At 51.2% G+C, this 18,611-nt stretch overlaps 1 protein-coding gene across 1 annotated transcript; it reads right to left on the minus strand.

The window, feature by feature from the left end:
- Positions 1–2,577: 2,577 nt before the first annotated feature.
- Positions 2,578–17,083, minus strand: DNAJC18 (DnaJ heat shock protein family (Hsp40) member C18). Its single transcript, XM_071443003.1, has 7 exons — positions 16,928–17,083; positions 16,662–16,807; positions 15,150–15,335; positions 12,347–12,459; positions 10,453–10,562; positions 8,615–8,787; positions 2,578–5,123 (listed from the first exon to the last, which is right to left on the minus strand). Exons 1-7 carry the CDS (start codon positions 16,963–16,965, stop codon positions 4,999–5,001), a joined length of 891 nt encoding a protein of 296 aa, XP_071299104.1. The 5' UTR covers positions 16,966–17,083; the 3' UTR covers positions 2,578–4,998.
- Between the last annotated feature and the right edge of the window lie 1,528 nt (positions 17,084–18,611).

The raw sequence follows: 18,611 nt of genomic DNA on the forward strand, positions 1-18,611 counted from the left end.
CTCGCAGCCTCCGGTTGTGTCACTTGTCACAGCTGTTGTCACTGTGACCATTGTGGTCTTAGCAGGACCTGGGTGTCACAGCAGCAGCAGCAGCAGCAAGGACTGTGCTGAGCACTTTTGGAGTGAGGCAGGGGAAAGGCTGGGAGAGCTGGGGGTGCTCACCTGGACCAGAGAAGGATCCAGGGAGAGCTCAGAGCCCCTGCCAGGGCCTGAAGGGGCTCCAGGAGAGCTGGAGAGGGGACTGGGGACAAGGGATGGAGGGACAGGACACAGGGAATGGCTTCATACTGGTACAGGGCAGAATTAGGTGGGATATTGGGAATTGTTCCCTGTGAGGGTGGGCAGGCCCTGGCACAGGGTGCCCAGAGCAGCTGTGGCTGCCCCTGGATCCCTGGCAGGCCAGGCTGGACATTGGGGCTTGGAGCACCTGGGACAGTGGAAGGTGTCCCTGCCATGGCAGGGGATGGAAGGGAGTGGCCTTTGAGGTTCTTTCCAACCCACACCAGGCTGTGATTCTGGGATCCTGAGGATGCTGTGAGCAGCCCCTCTGGGGGTGCTGTGGGAGCAGCAGAACTGGCCGGGCGTTGCTGTCACTGCCCTGGCTGCAGCCCCAGGTTGCCACCAGCCCAGGGCACGCTGCACACCTGCACCTCCTCCTGCTGCTCCCGGGTTTGTCCCTCGGTGTGGAGGCCATGCAGAGACCCTTGGGCTCCTCCTGCCAGACGAAACCCAACCAGCACCTCCCAGCACCCAGAGCAGGCTGGGCTGTGCCTGTGGGGCACAAACATGTTACAGAACAGCGGGTGGACCCCGGCTGAGCCACACTTGCTAATTAAATGCTCATTTATGTTTAAGCCAGCGTGATACTGCCTGAAGCCTCACCACTGCATTTGCTTATTAACCTGGATTTCGTGCCAGCTCGGTGTGTGCTCACCTCAGTGCTGGCAAGCCTGGCACGAGCAGCGAGGAGGAGGAGGAGGAGGAGGAAGGCTGCTGGTAGCTGCTGAAAGCAGGATGTGCCTCTCCCACGCTGGAGCTACTTTTTGCAGCTCCGGAGGAGCAGGAAACACCGGCCCAGCTTGGCAGGGGCTTTCAGAGCCGCCTCCGTTCAGGAGGGACCGGGGCATCCGGGACACGGCAGCAGCCCCGGGAGCACTGGGACAGCCCCGAGCGCGGTGTGACAGGAGGGACCCACCGGCCCCTTGCCAGGCTGTCCCGGGGCGGCCCCGCTCTGCCGGGGCTGGGGCACAGGGGCGATGCCCGGGCAGGGCTGCGAGCCCAGAGCCGCGGGCCAGAGAGCGGGGCCGGGCTGGGACAGGCGGGGCAGGGGCGACCTGCGGCCACACGGCCCCGTGTCAGGGGCCAGCCCCGCTCCCAGCCCCCTGTCCTGTTCCCAGCCCCCTTGTCCCGTTTCAGCTCCCTGTCCCGTTCCAAGCCCCGTTCCCAGCCCCCTGTCCTGTTCCCTGCCCCATTCCCTGTTCCGCTCCCTGCTCCCTTCTCAGTCCCTTGTCCCGTTACCAATCCCTTGTCCCGTTCTCGATCCCGTGTCCCATTCCCAGCCCTCGGTCCCATTCCCAGTCCCGTGTCCCGTTCCCAGCCCTCAGTCCCGTTCCCAGTCCCGTGTCCCGTTCCCAGCCCTCAGTCCCGTTCCCAGCCCTCAGTCCCGTTCCCAGTCCCGTGTCCCGTTCCCAGTGCTGTGTCCCATTCCCAGTCCCGTGACCCGTTCCCAGCCCTCAGTCCCGTTCCCAGTCCCGTGTCCCATTCCCAGCCCTCAGTCCCATTCCCAGTCCCGTGACCCGTTCCCAGTCCCGTGTCCCGTTCCCAGTCCCGTGACCCGTTCCCAGCCCTCAGTCCCGTTCCCAGTCCCGTGTCCCATTCCCAGCCCTCAGTCCCGTTCCCAGTCCCGTGTCCCATTCCCAGTCCCGTGACCCGTTCCCAGTCCCGTGTCCCGTTCCCAGTCCCGTGTCCCATTCCCAGCCCTCAGTCCCGTGTCCCATTCCCAGCCCTCAGTTCCGTTCCCAGTCCCGTGTCCCGTACCCAGTCCCGTGTCCATTCCCAGCCCTCAGTCCCGTGTCCCATTCCCAGCCCTCAGTCCCGTGTCCCATTCCCAGCCCTCAGTCCCGTTCCCAGTCCCGTGTCCCATTCCCAGTCCCGTGTCCCATTCCCAGCCCTCAGTTCCGTTCCCAGTCCTGTGTCCCATTCCCAGTCCCGTGTCCCGTTCCCAGCCCTCAGTCCCGTGTCCCAGTCCCGTGTCCCGTTCCCAGTCCCGTGTCCATTCCCAGCCCTCAGTCCCGTTCCCCATTCCGTTCCCGCCGAGCCCACGTCACGTGCAGGCCCTGGGGCGGGGCCCGAACAGACCCCGCCCCTGCCATGAGGGCGGGAGCGCAGACCCCGCCCACACGGGCCCTCCGGTCCCTCACACGCGGGCAGGGCTCAGGCCCCGATCCTGATCCCAGCCCCGATCCCCATCCCAAGCCCTCGGCCATGTCCCGCACCCCGCGGCAAATGGCGGCCGCCTCTCCTCCCCGGCCCCGTCATCCCCTGCAACCCTCCCGGCACCAGGCTCAGACCAACATGGACAGGCACAGCGATGTCACGTCTTTATTTAAAAATAAATAAATATATATACACACACAAACCCACGTTCAAGTGCTTGGTGCACCCAGGAACACCCTCTCCTCCCGTCAGAGCCCCACAAAGAACCCCAAGTACCCCCTGGAGAAGGACAGCGATGCATTTCCACACCGGGGCTCCAGAGAGGATTCTCCTTTTCCCTGAGGAGCACCAACAAACACAACTAGTCCTGTTTGTCACCGCAGAGGTCCCAAGCCACACGCCCTCCCTCACAGCACGCACCAGGACCAGCACCCTGACCCTGGCTAGGAACAGAACACTTATTGCTTTTGGGGATGTTTTTACCTCCCTCCTGCGTTTCCCAGCTGATTGTGCTTCCCACAGGAGGTCTCCATCAAGTACTCGAGGTCTTTGGATGAAAGGTACAATCCAGTTTCAGTGCAAAATGCTGTGGAGGAGTTCAAGCTCCGTGCAGGACATTGTGAGTCCAAGAAATTGCCAGATTTGGTCTCCCTACCTGCATGCCTCTACAGTCACACAGGAATGGCAGGGAAGATTCCAACCCTGGAACAAAGTCCAACCACTTAAATAGATTCCTAATATATTCTACAAGCTATTTACTATATAAAAAGCAACATTATTTTCAGTTTTGTACACTCATGTGTTGAAAAGTGGGAAATATCAGCATTAAGGCTGCCTGCTGTGCCAGCCACCAACCTGGAATCATCACCCATTCCTGCCCTTAAACCCTGGCACTAAGAATGTTCCACACCAACCCCCCCCAAATGCCCTTTTTACCGGTGCTTTTCCTGTTCCAGGTGCCCCAAAATTTTAACTCAACTTCCCCATATTCCTACAAGGTTTCCTACAAATGGGGCATAAAAATGAAATTTAGAGTCACTGTGTCATTTTTTTGTCCTTTTCATGACATCCAACCACAGCACTGCTGCTGTCCCCGGACTGTTCTCCTCCTCCTCCTCCTCCTCTCCTGGGATGTTTAGGGCTTGTGCGCAGAAGCACCAGGCCTCAAACCAACCCCTCATCCTTGTGCAGACCCCAGAAAACCCAGAAAAGGGTTTTTTTCCAGCTTCCTTTCCTGCCAAACCTCCCAGGGGTGTATGGATGGAACAGGGACATGGAGGGGACACACTGTGGCACCAACATCCCCAGTTCCATCCAGTGGGACTCCTACACCACTGCACCAGTGCCCAGCACACAAACAGTCTGAGCTTTAAAGGCAGGCTTAATCCTGGCGTTTCCCAAGCTTCTGAGCAGTTACTCCTTAGGTTTCAGCCAAGGCCACCTGTGCATCCTGTGTGACTCGAGTTTCAGGCATGTGGCAACAGCAGAGCCTTGCTCAGGTGTCACTGACTCCCACTCCCAGGGTCAGAGGGGAGCAGTGCTGCTCTGTGAACCCCCACCCTGGGCAGGAATTCCCTGGAAGAGCAGCTCATTCCATGCAGGGCACACACCAGACTGCCTCAGGGGGTTCATGGTGCTCAACTGGAGCAACACTGCTCTAACACTGGTCTGCTGCTCACCAGGACAACCCAGCATCAACCTGCATTTCAAGGCCTGGCCGTGTGAAGGAGGATCAAGAAAAAAACAGGACATTGCCACATGGATTTTTCTCTTTGCAATATCATGTCTACAGTGAAACATTCATAGCTGCTCAACAGAGTAAAAATATGCTACATGAGAACTGTACTGGAAAATGCAGGATCTTGGGAGAGCTGGGGGAGTGTGCAGATAAAAACCAGAATGGAATAGCCAGCTTCAAAATATGCCACTGGAAACAGAGGAGGGAATGACCACAGTTCTGCTTTCCCAGCAGTCTGGTAGACACTGGAATGGATGCAATTCCCAGACTCCCATGCTGGTGTCAGGATGGGCACAGCCCTCCCTTGGAGCAGCACGGGCACAGGAGAGCTGGGAATGTGCTCAGGGGCTGCCCTCAGGCAGGGACTGTCCCTCCTACTGTCCCTCCTGCACTGGAACCACCCCAGCTCTGTGGCACAGCCAGGAGGGACAGGGGGAGGTGACACCCAGAGCACGGCGCTGTCTGGGGAATCCAGGGAGCTGCAGATCCATAGGAAACATGGGAAGCAGAGGGGAGCCTGCTCTCCTGGGAAGCACACACAGCCTGGAAGGCAAACCACCCAGGCAGCTGGGGTCTGAGCTCAGAGCGTGTCTTGGGGAATGAATTTACAAAGTGCCACTGGTCCTTGGACCCAAATCTAATGTACAGGATATATTACAGCAAACAGCAGCCCTGCAGCTTTTGCCAGCCCCTCTCTGCACTGCCTGCAGAAAGACTCCAATATTCACACTCTTTACAACAGACCCCTTCCTTTTCACATGGAGGAAAATAAAAACATAAGTTAAACCAGCAATAAATAAAAGTATGGAACATGTGCGTCCTGGTCAGCCCCCTTTGTGCATCCCAATCAGACTGGAGAGCTTCTCACAGTGCTCAAGTTTCAGGGACTCTGCTTTCTGTTTTAACCGCTCATCTCTGTAGAGCTTGGCCAAATTGGACAAATCAGACTCTGAAAGATGAAAAAAAAAAAAAGTATTAGGATGAAGTCCTGAGCCTCCTTTAAAGAACTGCTTCTAAGTGCTTCGTTATTCTTGTGGCACTTTTAAATTTTAATTTTGGTGGGTATTGAAGCCAGGGAGGTGAACAGCGACCCAAGGGACTTGTTTGAAAGGCCTCCCTGCCCTTTCATTAACAATCTCAAATGTACTTTGCATTTTGTTCCCCTTCTTCTCAAAAGCCACATAAAACTGAAATAATCCCATTGTTTAAATTATTTCCTCCCAGTAATTCAGAGAAGTTGCTTTTGCTGATTAGCTGAGGAAGTCTTAATATAGGTTTTTCCCTGCAGAATAATTTGGCTGCAGGATTAGATGCACCGAGGAGAACAGCAGTAATTTACTTCTGAAAAGGTCAACATCTCCGTAAGCACAGGCTACCTGATGACACTCCATTTTTCAAAGAGCTTTTATACACCTTACAAGCCCCTCATTTTACAAAATTATTCAGAGTGGAAAGAACTTCAATAGATCCTTTCATGCCTTACGTCCTCTGTCCCTGTCCCACTGAAATTTAAAGCCATTTAACCCTCCTCCCACTCACTGGAAAGCTTCACAAACTGACAGGCAGGAACAGCTCATTTTAGAGCAGGAATCCATTTACAGGTTTATAACCAAAATGCCACTCAAGCAGTGCTGGGCACAGCCTTGTCAAGCCTCCAGTAAAAACCAGGCTCAGGTAATTGTCTCTGAGCCCAGAGTCTCTGGAGTTGTGCAGTGGAGAATCTCAGTTTACACTTATCCAATTGAGGAAAATTATTCCCTGCACTTTTGACAGCGTTCATTCCATCACATTTGCTCCTTGTGGGTTTCAATCCGTCACAGAGTGGCTCTTCTGAAGCCTTTTCTTCAAGGAGATTCTAAAATATTGAATTCCAACTATATTTCCATTGGATAGACAATTGGATATACAAAAGAAATTCCCTCCTGTGAGGGTGGGCAGGCCCTGGCACAGGGTGCCCAAGGCAGCTGTGGTGGCTGTCCCTGGATCCCTGGCAGTGCCCAAGGCCAGGCTGGATGGGGCCTGGAGCAGCCTGGGACAGTGGGAAGTGTCCCTACTCATGGCAGGTGTGGAACTGGATGAGCTTTAAGGCCCTTTCCAACACAAACCATTCCATGATTCTGTGATATTTATCCTGACTTGGTTTTCAGTTGCCTCTTTGTGATCCCAAGCTCTCTGCAGCCTCACTTTATAACTGAGCCATCCCAGCTGAACCATCTCCTGTAAAACCTGGCACGTGCTTTTTGAACCCAACTGTGCCCCAGATTTCAGAAGACCCAAACCCCCAGCACACCCAACTTTCACACACTGCTCTGCTGAGAGTCTGCTGCAGCACTGTAAAACTGACTGGCTGAACAATGTACAACCAATCCATTATTTTAAATGTTTTCCTTAAGGTTGTTGGACACCAGGTAATGCTTTTCAAGTCTTAAAATCAAGGACTTTAAAACCCAAGCTGTTCCTGAACTACTCATCTCTGTCTGTTTTGCTGGTGCTCAAGGGAAACGTGCACTCAGTAAACACAACAAATGTACTATAAATAGACATTCAACTGACAAGAAGCTCATCACACCAATTCCAACACTTCAGCAAGGATTAAGGGACCAACACTGTGCAGCAACAGCTGACTAAGAACTGCCTCAGCATCTGCAGAACTTTCCCCCAGCACTCCATCCTGTATTCAGAGTTTATTTTTACAAACATGACTGTCCTAAGGTCAGCCCAGTCTCAGCTATGGCCAGGATGGGAAGCACTCTGAAAACGGTGAGTTTTTAATGACAGCAGTGGCCTGAGGCTGTGCTAACTGTGGCTGCTGTGAATGTATTTGCAGCTGGTGACTAACACAGCCCCTGAGTGCACAAAGCTCTGGAGGAGCACAGCTTGGCAGGCACTTGGCATTCCAGGCTGGATCATCTCCCCTCTCTGGCTCCTGGGCTCCCTCAGACTCACAAACCCTGTCCCCTATTTGGGGCTGGGCTCTCCTCAGCTCCAGCTCTCTGTGGAAGAGACAATGTGGTGACTCTCAGCTGCATGAGGTCAATTAAAGGGATTTTTCTGTAGGAAGGAAACTCTCCCTTTTAGCAAGTGTACATTTATGAGTATGAACATCCACATTATCCCTGGAGGCTGCTCCTGCCAGCCACAGACATTCAAAACTCACAAATGAAACACACCAAAAACTTCAGGGCTTTTATGGTCTTATATTATATGTTCTTTTCCTTTTTCACTTCAGAGCCTACATCTTTTCATTTCTCTTTAAAAGCAGGATTGGTAACTTTTATGTAAAATAAGCCAAAATAAGCCTTCCCATCAAACACCTGTAAAGAGCCTGGAGTCAGCAACACTACTGTTCCTCTCCTTTAGGATTACACGAGTCCTCTTTAGATAAATTGGTAAAGAAACTGAAAACAAGTGCAAAGGCACCTTTTAGCAGTGTGCTGAGGACTGTTCTGCAGAGAGCAATTAAAAGCCCCCACCAGGGTGTGAAAGCAGCTTGGCTGCTGCTACTGAACACTCACACAACTTGTTCCAGCTTCCTTTACACACAGCACTACTCGGTGTTGACTCATTTGAAGGTGATGAGCTCTTTAGGTGAATAAAATCAGTCAAAACATCCCAGCCTAAGCTACTCCTTGGGATTTGATTTGTTACTTCTTACCATTGTGCAAACAGCAGGAATTTGCTGTCTCTTCAACAAACCAGATTAGTAGCAATTAACAAACAATAAAATATGGGGCTAACATGCCTTTATTTGTGCCACTGATCCACTCAGGGCTGAGTGAGAATAACGATTTTGAATGCTCACATCTGTGTTCTTCCTTTCTGCATTCAATTCTTGCTTTTGAAAGACTTGAAAATGGTGAAAAACATGATCTCCAACTCAGCTAAAGATAGAAAATGCAAATAACACCCAAACCACGGAAGCATGCTCTGAAAACTGATACCAGGAACACAGCCCACTGCAAGGGAGCCAAGAGCACCTGGACACACTCTGGACTCTCTTGGAGAATTTTTAAGGAAAAAGTTACAGAAACTTCTTGTGGAGACAGTCAAAGCAAAACTGATTCTGCTCCAGCAAAGGAAACATGCAATAGGTGATGTCTCAAGATTTTTCCAGCCTAGCACTCTGCCAGGGCTAGATAAATGTGGTGGGTTGTATGTTTAAACCATCACTAAGGGTTATTCAAGCATAAAACCTGAGTGGAAAAAAGTGTCTCAAATGGTGAAGTCTACTTTCCACTCATCTTTCAGAATCACTTAAAATGAATTTTGACAGATCTCAAGAATAGCAAATTCAGTGTTAAGAGCAGATGTGAGGCACTTTAAACCAGTGCAAGTCTGAGATGTTACAAGGATTGGAAACTGAGGCTAAAACCAGCAGAGCTTTGTGGAGCACAGCCACCCCTCAGCCCCTGAAACACCCTAGGGACAGAAATAACTTACTTTGCTGTTTCTCCTTCCAGCAGCTGGTCTGAATATAGTCTATGTAATCTTTCTCAACTGTTTTCTCAAGCTCTTGAAGTTCTGCTCCTTGATAATTCTTTTCAAAGTTTTTATCAACATAGTAAGGCACCTGCAAGTTCTCTGTTTCTCTGCTCACAACGTGGCCTATGGACCTGTGTGAGCAGCAGGGAGAAATCACATGTTTCAACAGTTCAGACCTCAAAAAATCAAGAGCTATTTCTCCATATTAGCATTTCCAGAGGAAAATATTTACAGCAATATTTGTACAGTTAATTTCTGCAGGATTATGGCTCCCTCACCCATCCAGTCAGGAAATTACAATCTCAGGGACAGCAAGCTGTGCAGTACAAACAGAATCCACCCTCCTGCTACGAACATAGGAAAATATCCCAGAGTCTATAAAAACTTAGGCAACAATGCAGTTGGATCTGGATTTTCCCATTTTTTGGGATCCTTTAGTAAATAAAACTTAGCAGGGGGGATTCTAGTTACACTTTTCTTCAGGGTTTTATAATGTAAGTAAGCAAAGTGAGACATGGAACAGGCTGGAAAATACCCTGTAGGAAGAATCAGCCCCTCTGACACAGTCACTGGGTTAAACCACACTCGTGGAGTGAATTTCCTTATTTGAGCAGATACCCAAGGCCTCTGCTCAAATCACTGCCCACAGAGAGAGGCAGGCAGCCAAAACACAAAGGTTACACTCAAAAGAATCCTGTTTGCCCCTTTTTCCTGGACTCTTTTCCTTCTCCTCCCTGTGTCTCAGAGGTGTCCCCAGTTTCTTTTGGTTTTTAGGCTGTTCAGTGTTTTAAGGCTATGATTAAATAAACAGCCTAACTGCGAACCAGGCTCAGGCCTGACAATCTCCCATCACCAGGAGAAGGGGAGGTGGTGAAGAAAAGCAGCTCAGCTGCTGTGGGGGCAGCGTGGGAGGTTTCACATGGGACTGGCAGATAACAAAAACACTCCCTGGGAAAAAAAAGCCACCCTAAAAACATCCACCCTCCTGCTCTTTTCTGAGGGCCTCACACTGACATCGTGTGGTAAAATGATGAGGGGTGCTGGGCTGCTCTGGCAGAGGAGAGCAGGGGAAGGCTGGACCTGAGCAGTTCTACTCCCAGAAGGGAACAAGGGGACTATTTGGAGCACTCTGCTGGCTGCCCCAAACCTGCCAATCCCACTCTTCTCTCAGTAAGGGCCAGCCCAGGTCAGCTCTTTCCCTCCTCCAGCCCCAGAAGCTGAGAGCAGCACGTGGCTTTTCCTCTGCCCCACAAGCTCCCAGGACAGCAGCTCTGGTGGGGTCCTGCTGCTCCCAGAGCCCACCAGCCCCCAGGGCCCTGCTTCTCTGGAGAGGTTAAACCAGGGCATTTCAAGGCTTCAATGATTTGTTCAGCTTCCAGTGGAATTCGTGCTCCAGAAAAGATTTGGATTTATACTGCAAACCATAGGTTTATTTTTTAGCTGCTTTCCAGAGGAACCTCAAGGGTGATCCACAGATCCTGGGGGCTGGTCAGATGAGAAGCTGATCTACATCCACATTCCCCATCCTCTATCAATGTGCAAAACCATCCCACACCAGCTGAGGAAGGTTTCTGACCCTCACAGTTCAGCACCCTGTGCACTGAAGCTCCCCACAGGTAACTTCACAGTGCTCAGAACTCACCACTGCAGGCTGGTGGTATTTCCTTATTTACAAACTGGTAACATTTTCTATAAAGAGCAGAACATTAACGTGCATTTTGCTATCAAACCCAACTTCCATCAGCCTCCATACTGCAAACAGCAGCAGCAGAAAAATGTGGTTTTAAAGGACTTACGATTTGTAGAATAAGCTGTAGGGTGGGTTGGTGGCCATCAGCTGGGTTATAACTGACACTATTATGATGATGAAAACTGGCATCAGCTGGATAAATGCAGAGTATGAATTCTGAAAAGTACAAGGATTAGCAGTCAAGAAAATACAGAGATGGAAAAAGGCATCTGTTCAGAGAAGCCAGGCTATCAATCACAGATCAACAATGTGTTCCATGTAAACTTTGAAGAAAAAAGAGGAAGTACTTTGGGATTTTGAGAGGGGAGACATTGTAATTTCTAAATAACCTTTATTAATAATATCAGAACACTCTTGAACACAATTTTCTTTCCATGATCTTTTCCCCTGCCCCTTCCTTCACAGTGCCCACAGCACTACTGTACCTGTCAGTGTCCAATCCAGCCTGCAGGAACACCCTGCAATTCCTGTGTGCCTACAGCTTTCCTGCAGCCTCTGAATTTGCTCCCCTTTGTAAAGATCTCAGCCTCTGCCCAAGCCCTGCATTTAATGCCTGAGCAGTAAAGGGTTAAGAGCTCCCATGCAGTGTAACTTCAGACAGGATGCAAGCACTGGGGCTTTTGATTGGATTCATCTGGCAAAACAAAAGAGTGGAAACGCTATCAAAGAGAAAACACTGATGCTTCCTTCTTTTCTTCAATTTCTTTCTAAACTGGCTTCTAAAATGCCTTTTCTTATGCAGAGGAAAATAAAATATGCAGCTCTTTAGGCTTTGCTCTCTGGCCTGGGATAGCAAGAAGGACTCCTGATGCAGCAGTAGGTGGGATTCACAGGATCCCAGGATCACTGAGGTTGGAAAAGCTGTCCCAGACCATGGAGTCCAAACTGTGCCTGATCCCCACCCTGTCACCAGCCCAGAGCTCTGAGTGCCACCTCCAGCCCTTCCTGGGCACCTCCAGGGATGGGGACTCCAAACCCCCCTGGGCAGCCCCTCCCAATCCCTGAGCCCCCTTTCCATGGGGAAATTCCTCCTGGTGCCCACCCTGAGCCTGCCCTGGCCCAGCCTGAGGCCGTTCCCTCTGCCCCTGTCCCTGTTCCCTGGAGCACAGCCCGGCCCCCCCGGCTGTGCCCTCCTGGCAGGAACTGGGCAGAGCCACAAGGGCCCCCCTGAGCCTCCTTTGCTCCAGGCTGAGCCCCTGCCCAGCTCCCTCAGCCTCTCCTGGGGCTCCTGCCCCTTCCCAGTTCTGTTCCCTGCCCTGGACACACTCCAGCCCCTCAGTGTCTTCCCTGAAAGGAGGGGCTGGATTCACTTCCCCCAGCTTAGCTGTCTGTCAGCTGTACCAGTTTTTTTTCCTGAGCAGGAGATTCACAAGGCAGAACTCATCTTCCTTGGAGAATGATCCCTGGAGGTTAACAGACTGTCTCCAGAGGAAGATCTTGCTAAGGCAGGTGGCAGGTGTGTATGTGCACTGACAACAAAGGACACCTTGTGTCTCATCTGGAAGTCTCAGTAGGCAGAAATGTGTCCCAGGCCCACCCTGTCCCCAGCTGGAAGAGGCCTGTGCAGCCCCTGGGTGCTCATTTACTGAAGGATTAAATACACCTTGAGGACAAGCCACTACTTCCACATCCATCACCAGCTCCCATTTGGACTCATTGTTGCTGGATTACCAAGCACTGGAGCTTGCAAAAAGCAAGCAGCAGCAAAACCTCAGTGACAGAAACTGGAGGGCCTGAGATGCTGCAAACGCAATGGATCTTTACAGCAGTGGTTCATAAAAGCCAACCAGTGACAAAGAAAATATCCACTGTGGCTGTGGCCCTTGAGGATAAACTGAGCACTCCAGCATGGGAGGGTTTGTCCTGGCTTTGGAAGAGGATCCCTCACCCTGCTGAGCTGTTTAATTATTTAAGCTGAGGAGATCTCTGCTTCTGGCTACCTGTGGCCTGTGCTCCTCCTCCTCTGGCTCCTGTGTCCACGCCCTCTCGGCCCGGTGCCTCCGTGGGTAGTAGTGAGCATCTCTGGCTACATTGGAGAACATGTGGATATTCCCTGCAAAGAAACCAGCACACACTCATGTCTCACCCAGCTGCTGCTACTCACCTGCATTCCTCAGCTTCTACTGAATTCTCCAGGCTTATACTCCACAGCCTGAATTACAGCTGGGAGATCTCAGAGTGAAAAGCACAAACTACCTCAGAATTAAACACCATCACAATGTTATTCCAAAAAGCCTACCAGAGAAATTGTAGTGTGCTCCAGTCCATCTTAATTTGAATCAAGCTGCAGAAACATGTTCTGATTTGTATGATTGTATCTCATATTTTAATGCTGTTCGTGTCACATTCACTTGCAAGGCTGTGGCAGGAAAATGAATTTGCTTCACCAGGCTCAGGCTGTGAATTATGGTCTCCCATAATTACTGAATGTGGTCTTCTACCCTCATTTCTAATTCCTCTGCCTTCAAGCCATTAATAATTTCACTTAATTATTTTATAATAAAGAAAGAGATTTTAAAAAGTGTAAAAAAGTAGAACCATTCAGGATTTTCTTTCTTGCACACGGAATGTGGTTGATTTATTTTTAAAAAATCTAAAATGAGGGAAGAATTGCATTTGCTGCTTCAATTTGAAGCTCAGGATCTGATTTTATCACCATATGAATATCTTAATAATAGCTGTGCTCTCCTCTTTTGAAATTCAGAATATCTTTGTTAGAGAATTGAAATCTGTGGCTTATCATCACAACAGAAATGCAAAACTATTTTTAAGCCCTGGGAAAGATGTCACATTATTTTATACTCTTATCCTGTCCTTTTTTTGAGTTTCCCAGAGAATTCTGCAAGAAACCTGGGCAAAGGTGATCTCTGCTATTGTGTCAAAACCTCTGTTCCACTGCTTGTTCAAAGATTTTCCAAGCTCCAGGCATGTGTGCAGTCAGAGCTCCAACAGTGAGCCAAGCCAGGCTGGCTCCAAGGAGGAAAGTTTCTTTTGGGAAAAAAGAAAGTTTATTTCCATCCTTCGACATTGCTCAGACAAAATTTTATCAAGCTGTGAAAAGAAGCAGCCAATGTGGGAAAAGAAGAATGGTTTTTATAGGGGTGCCTAGAAAAAAAGTTCTCCCAAATGTTAAGTTTCTCCAAGGATTTCTGGCAGCAGTTTCATTTGTTCCATGTGCATTTATTTTTTATGTGAAGAACTTGTAGCCTCTCTTCATTACAACTGCAACACTCTGCCAAGTGGAGTCTCCTTTGAGTTTTATCACATTTAACATTTTAAATCTAACTATTTTTCCATGGAATATCCATAGAGGAAAACTGCTCAGTAAAAATAAAGCCACAGACCTGCCCTCAAAAGCCCAGTGAGGAAACTCTTGCTTACTACCAACACCCACGACTACAGAATTATATTTTTATCTTCTTACTCTTTGCTGCTTCGCCAAAATTCCCATTTTCTCCTTCATGCCAGTCTCCCTGATAAACCTGCCATGCCCTGTACCCAAACTCCTCCCACAGCTCCTCAATTTTCTGTCCTCAACTCCTGTCCCCCCCAGCCCACTCCACAAGGGTGATGTCCCACACAGGGCACATCCAGGTGCAATTCCTTGCACAGTCAGAGATGGAAAACTTGCAGACTCCAGCTGGAATTACACCATGCTGGGGTTGGCTTTGCATATCCACTGGTGCAAGCCTGGGATCTGAGGTCCCCTTAGCTGCAGGATGCACCACTCACAGCAAGCTTTAATAAGTAACTACTTGTCTGTGTGTCTTCAGGCTGTAGTAACTGGTGTGTACATCACTTTTTGTGACACCTTGCAAGTGAAAAGTTCCCAGGAGTGCTAAAGCAACTCCTTAGATGCTGCCAGGAAGGCCCTTGAAGTCCTCAAAATTTCAGATTTCCTTTTAATCCACTGATCTTGCAGGATCTTCCTATTTTTCCTATGCCAAGGCTGGGCTGAGACACGCACAGAGCTACTCCAGGTGCAGCTCCCATTGCTGTGTCACCGACCCTGCACAGCCCCTGGGACCCTGCACAGCCCCCAATGCTCCTTTCCTGGCAGGCAGCCCTTGCTGAGCTCCCAGGCTGTGATTCCATTACAGCACAGGCTGCTGTGAGGCACAGGAGCTCCTGCTTCCCCTGAGAGCACAGCTCCAGGAGCTGGGCCCTGCTGGCCTGGAATGCTGTCAGGTGCCTCTAGTACAACCCAGGCATGGAACTGCTCGTGTTGGAAAAGACCTCTGAGGTCACTGAGTCCAATCATCATGGAAAACAACTCTGATCCCTTCTCATTCACACCTTGTGTTACCTCCCATAGCATTACTGGCTTCAGATGATGGAGGGAATAAAAGAGAGGCAGAAATCCAATGTGGAAAGGTTTCTGCTCTTTTCAGATGTGTCATCACCTCCCTGAGCAGTCCCAAGGGAAGCTGAACTTCCTCATGGTTTACAGAATCACAAAATATGCTGAGTTGGAAGGGATCCACAAGGATCAGTCCAGCCCCTGTCCCTGCCCAGACCCCCCAGCAATCCCCCCTGTGCATCCCTGGTGTCCAAAGGCTCCTGGAGCTCTGGCAGCCTCGGGGCCGTGCCCATTCCCTGGGCAGCCTGGGCAGTGCCCAGCACCCTCTGGGGGAAGAAACTTCTCCCAAAATCCAGCCTGGCCCTGCCCTGGCCCAGCCCCAGCCATTCCCTCAGGCTTAGTCAGTCCACTGCCCTTTGAAACCACTGCAGCCAGGTACTGACCTGTAGGGAAGTGCCCACCAAAAAACACATTAAATATTTCTTCTGGTGTGATGTCTGCTTCAAACTCTGTGTAGTAATTGTAGTGCCTGGCCTGGCCAGAGCTGACGTGCTCATGGTCACTCCCGAGTTCATCGTAGCGGAGCCGTTTCTCAGGGTTGCTCAGAACTGCAAAAGCATTGCCTATTGCTGGAGAGGGAATTAAAACCAGTGTTACATTCCCAGAGCTCACATTTTGGAAGTGAAGCAGCAAAAAAAGCCCAAATAAGCCTAAGAAATTTGTGCTTGACCAAAGATTGAGCTACTTCTACAAAAGATGTGCAACAGCCCTGCCATTACCTGTGATGGAAACCACTTCCTGCTGTCACTGATGCCAGCAGAAACACAAAGTGTCCAGGTATATGAGAGACTTGAAATATTTGTAAAACTGACATGAGAGTTCACTTCAGCCAAGAAATTGGTGAGAATGGAGCATTTTATCAGCTCAAGCCAAATGCAAGTTTGGTCTGAGTGCACCTCCATATCCCACAGACAATTAACACAAAGTTAATAACTGCAGGCACCAATTAAAATGCATAGGGCACTCCCAAGTTTCTCCTGCTGCCTGAGATGCTCCTGAAGCTGTGTGGCACATCTATTTCACACCTCACATCCAACCACTCAGGAGGGTTAGTTTGGCTCATCTTCTTCTTTGATCTCTGACAGAACAAGTTCATAGACAAATACAACCCAAACACAAACAAATAAAGGACAGCTCTCCAGAAGCTCCTGGTTTTAACAGACTGAATGAGTCACTGTCTTTCCTCATGCTGGGCTGCATGGAAAGGGGAAATATGTATGAGTTTAGACAATAACACTGCAGCATAACTGAGAACTCCAGACACAGCACACTGGATTAAATTTCATATTCCCATACATATATATAAAAATTTATTCATGACAAGGTGCAATTACTGATAACAAACACCCAATTCTCCTGCATGGCCAGTGTCAGTTCCAAGTCCTGAACCTTCTTCAGTATCATGGAATCCCAGAACGGTTTGGGTTGGAAGGACCCATGAAGATCACCTCATTCCAATCCCCTGCCATCAGCAGGGACAGCTCCCACTTGATGAGGTTGTTTCAAGCCCCATCCAAGTTGGCCTTGGACACTTGCAGCAACCCAGGGGCAGCCACATCTGCTCTGGGCACCCTGTGCCAGGGCCTCAGCACCCTCACAGAGAAGAATTTCTTCCTAATATCCCATCCATCCCTGACCTCTGACAGTGTAGAGGCCGTTCCCTGTGTCCTGTCCCTCCAGACCCTTGTAAAGCTCCTCAGAAGTATCTGGGAATGACACCTGGAATGCATTTCCCATCGTTTCTATGGGAGACGTGTATTTTGCAGACAGAAATGCAAACCCTGCCGAGCCGCAGCAGGGTTCTGTGAGGCCGCCGCTGTGTCCGTAACCCCGCTGGGCTCCGCGGGCCCCTCTGCACCGGCGCTGCCCTCACGGCTCCCCCCGGGCCCCCTCACCTTTGAAGGCCTCGGTGGCTCCGGGCGCGCGGTTCTTGTCGGGGTGGAACTTGAGGGCCAGCCTGCGGTACGCCCGCTTCAGCTCCTCCTCGCCGGCGTCCCGGCTCACGCCCAGGATCTCGTAGTAATCGCGGCACCGCTTGATCCTGAGGGCGCACACGGGGTTATCCCGGGGCGCCCCGGGCCCGCTCCCCGCCTTTCCCCGGGCTCACCCTGCCCCTCCCCGCCGCCCCCCGGTCTCCCGCGAGCCCCGCGGTGCCCCTCACCGCTGCACCCCGTCCAGCTGCTCGGCCGTGTAGGTCATGTCGGCCCGCGGCCGCTGCCGCCCCTCGCTCACCGCCCGCCGCCCCGCGCCGCCATCTTGTGCGCGGGGGCTGCTGGGAGCGGGCCCGGCGGCGCCGGCGGGGCGTGACGTCACGGGAAAAGGCTGTGACGTCACGGAGGGCTCTGAGGGGAGCGCGAGGTCATGGAATGGTGGAATGTCGGAATGTCCTGGAATTGTGGAATGTCCCGTGGAGGAGGGGATCCACCAGGATTACCCAGTCCAGCTCCTGTCCCTGCCCAGACCCCCCAGCAATCTGCCCTGTGCATCCCTGGTGTCCAAAGGCTCCTGGAGCTCTGGCAGCCTCGGAGCCGTGCCCATTCCCTGGGCAGCCTGGGCAGTGCCCAGCACCCTCTGGGGGAGGAACCTTTCCCTGGTGTCCATCCCAAAGCTCCCCTGCAGCCGTTCCCTCCTTCCCTGAGCTCTGCCCTGGGCTCCTCTCTGCAGCTGCACCAGCCCAGTGCCCTCAGCCCTCCTCGGGTGGCTCCTGCAGAGCCTTCCCCAGCCCCGGCCCCTCCTTTGGGCCCTCTGGAACAGCTTCAGAAAGGCCTTGGGGACACCGGTGACAGCAGCTGAACGTGAGCCCAAGGTGGGCAAGAGGCCAAAGGCTGCTGGGCTGTGCCAGCCCTGGGGTGGCAGCAGGGCCAGGGCAGTGCCTGTCCCCTGTGCTGGCACTGTTGGGCACCTGTGTGTCCTGGTCTGGCCCCTCACTGCAAGACATTTCCTGATTGCCTCCATTACTGCAAATGCTGTTGGTGGTTTCCCTCATCCCACCTGCCAGGGTCACCTCCCACTGTCCCAGGCTGCTCCAAGCCCCAGTGTCCAGCCTGGCCTTGGGCACTGCCAGGGATCCAGGGGCAGCCCCAGCTGCTCTGGGCACCCTGTGCCAGGGCCTGCCCACCCTCATTTTATGACCTTCCCATGGCCTGTGGGAAGAAGGAGGTCAAAGGAAGAAAAACTAAAGCAGTGGTGAGATCCTATGGAATCTCAGAGGTCTGGGGAGATTTGTTAAAGCTTTACTTTCACTAAAAATCTATTTGTTCTACTTGATGTGTGGAGTCCCAGGTGTCTGGCAACTGGAGCTGTCTGGGTCCATCTAATTGGGAATTACCCGGTACTCTGTGTTAAGGAAATTCACCAGTCTGGTGGAGCCTGACTGAGTAACACCATTTTACTTTTCATGAATGTTACCAGAAAAGCTTAATTTATTAAGAAACAACTTATCAAACTACCCAGTGAAGATGTCAGAGGTTAAAAGTGTGTTGGCTCTTACCAGGAGCTTTGAAAATGTTGCTTTTTTTTTTTTTTTGCTGAACATTTTCTTGCCAGTTGCAAAGCACAGCTGCCTCTTGCATTGCACAAGGGGATGCTGCTCTTCCTGGTCCCAGGAAGCTTTGGGGAAGCAGTGGTGGAGATCACACAGAATTCACAGAATCACTGGGTTGGAAGAGACCTTTGAGATCACCGAGTCCAACCCAGCCCCAACACCTCAGCTAGACCATGGCACTGTGCCACATCCAGGCTTTTTTTAAACACATCCAGGGATGGTGACTCCACCATCTCCCCGGGCAGCCATTCCAGAACTTTATCACTCTTGATAAGAAAAGCTTTTTCCTAATATCCAACCT

The sequence above is a fragment of the Agelaius tricolor genome, unplaced genomic scaffold (genome assembly GCF_023055355.1).
Source record: "Agelaius tricolor isolate 1412-34295 unplaced genomic scaffold, bAgeTri1.0.p SCAF_18, whole genome shotgun sequence".
NCBI classification, from domain to species: domain Eukaryota; kingdom Metazoa; phylum Chordata; class Aves; order Passeriformes; family Icteridae; genus Agelaius; species Agelaius tricolor.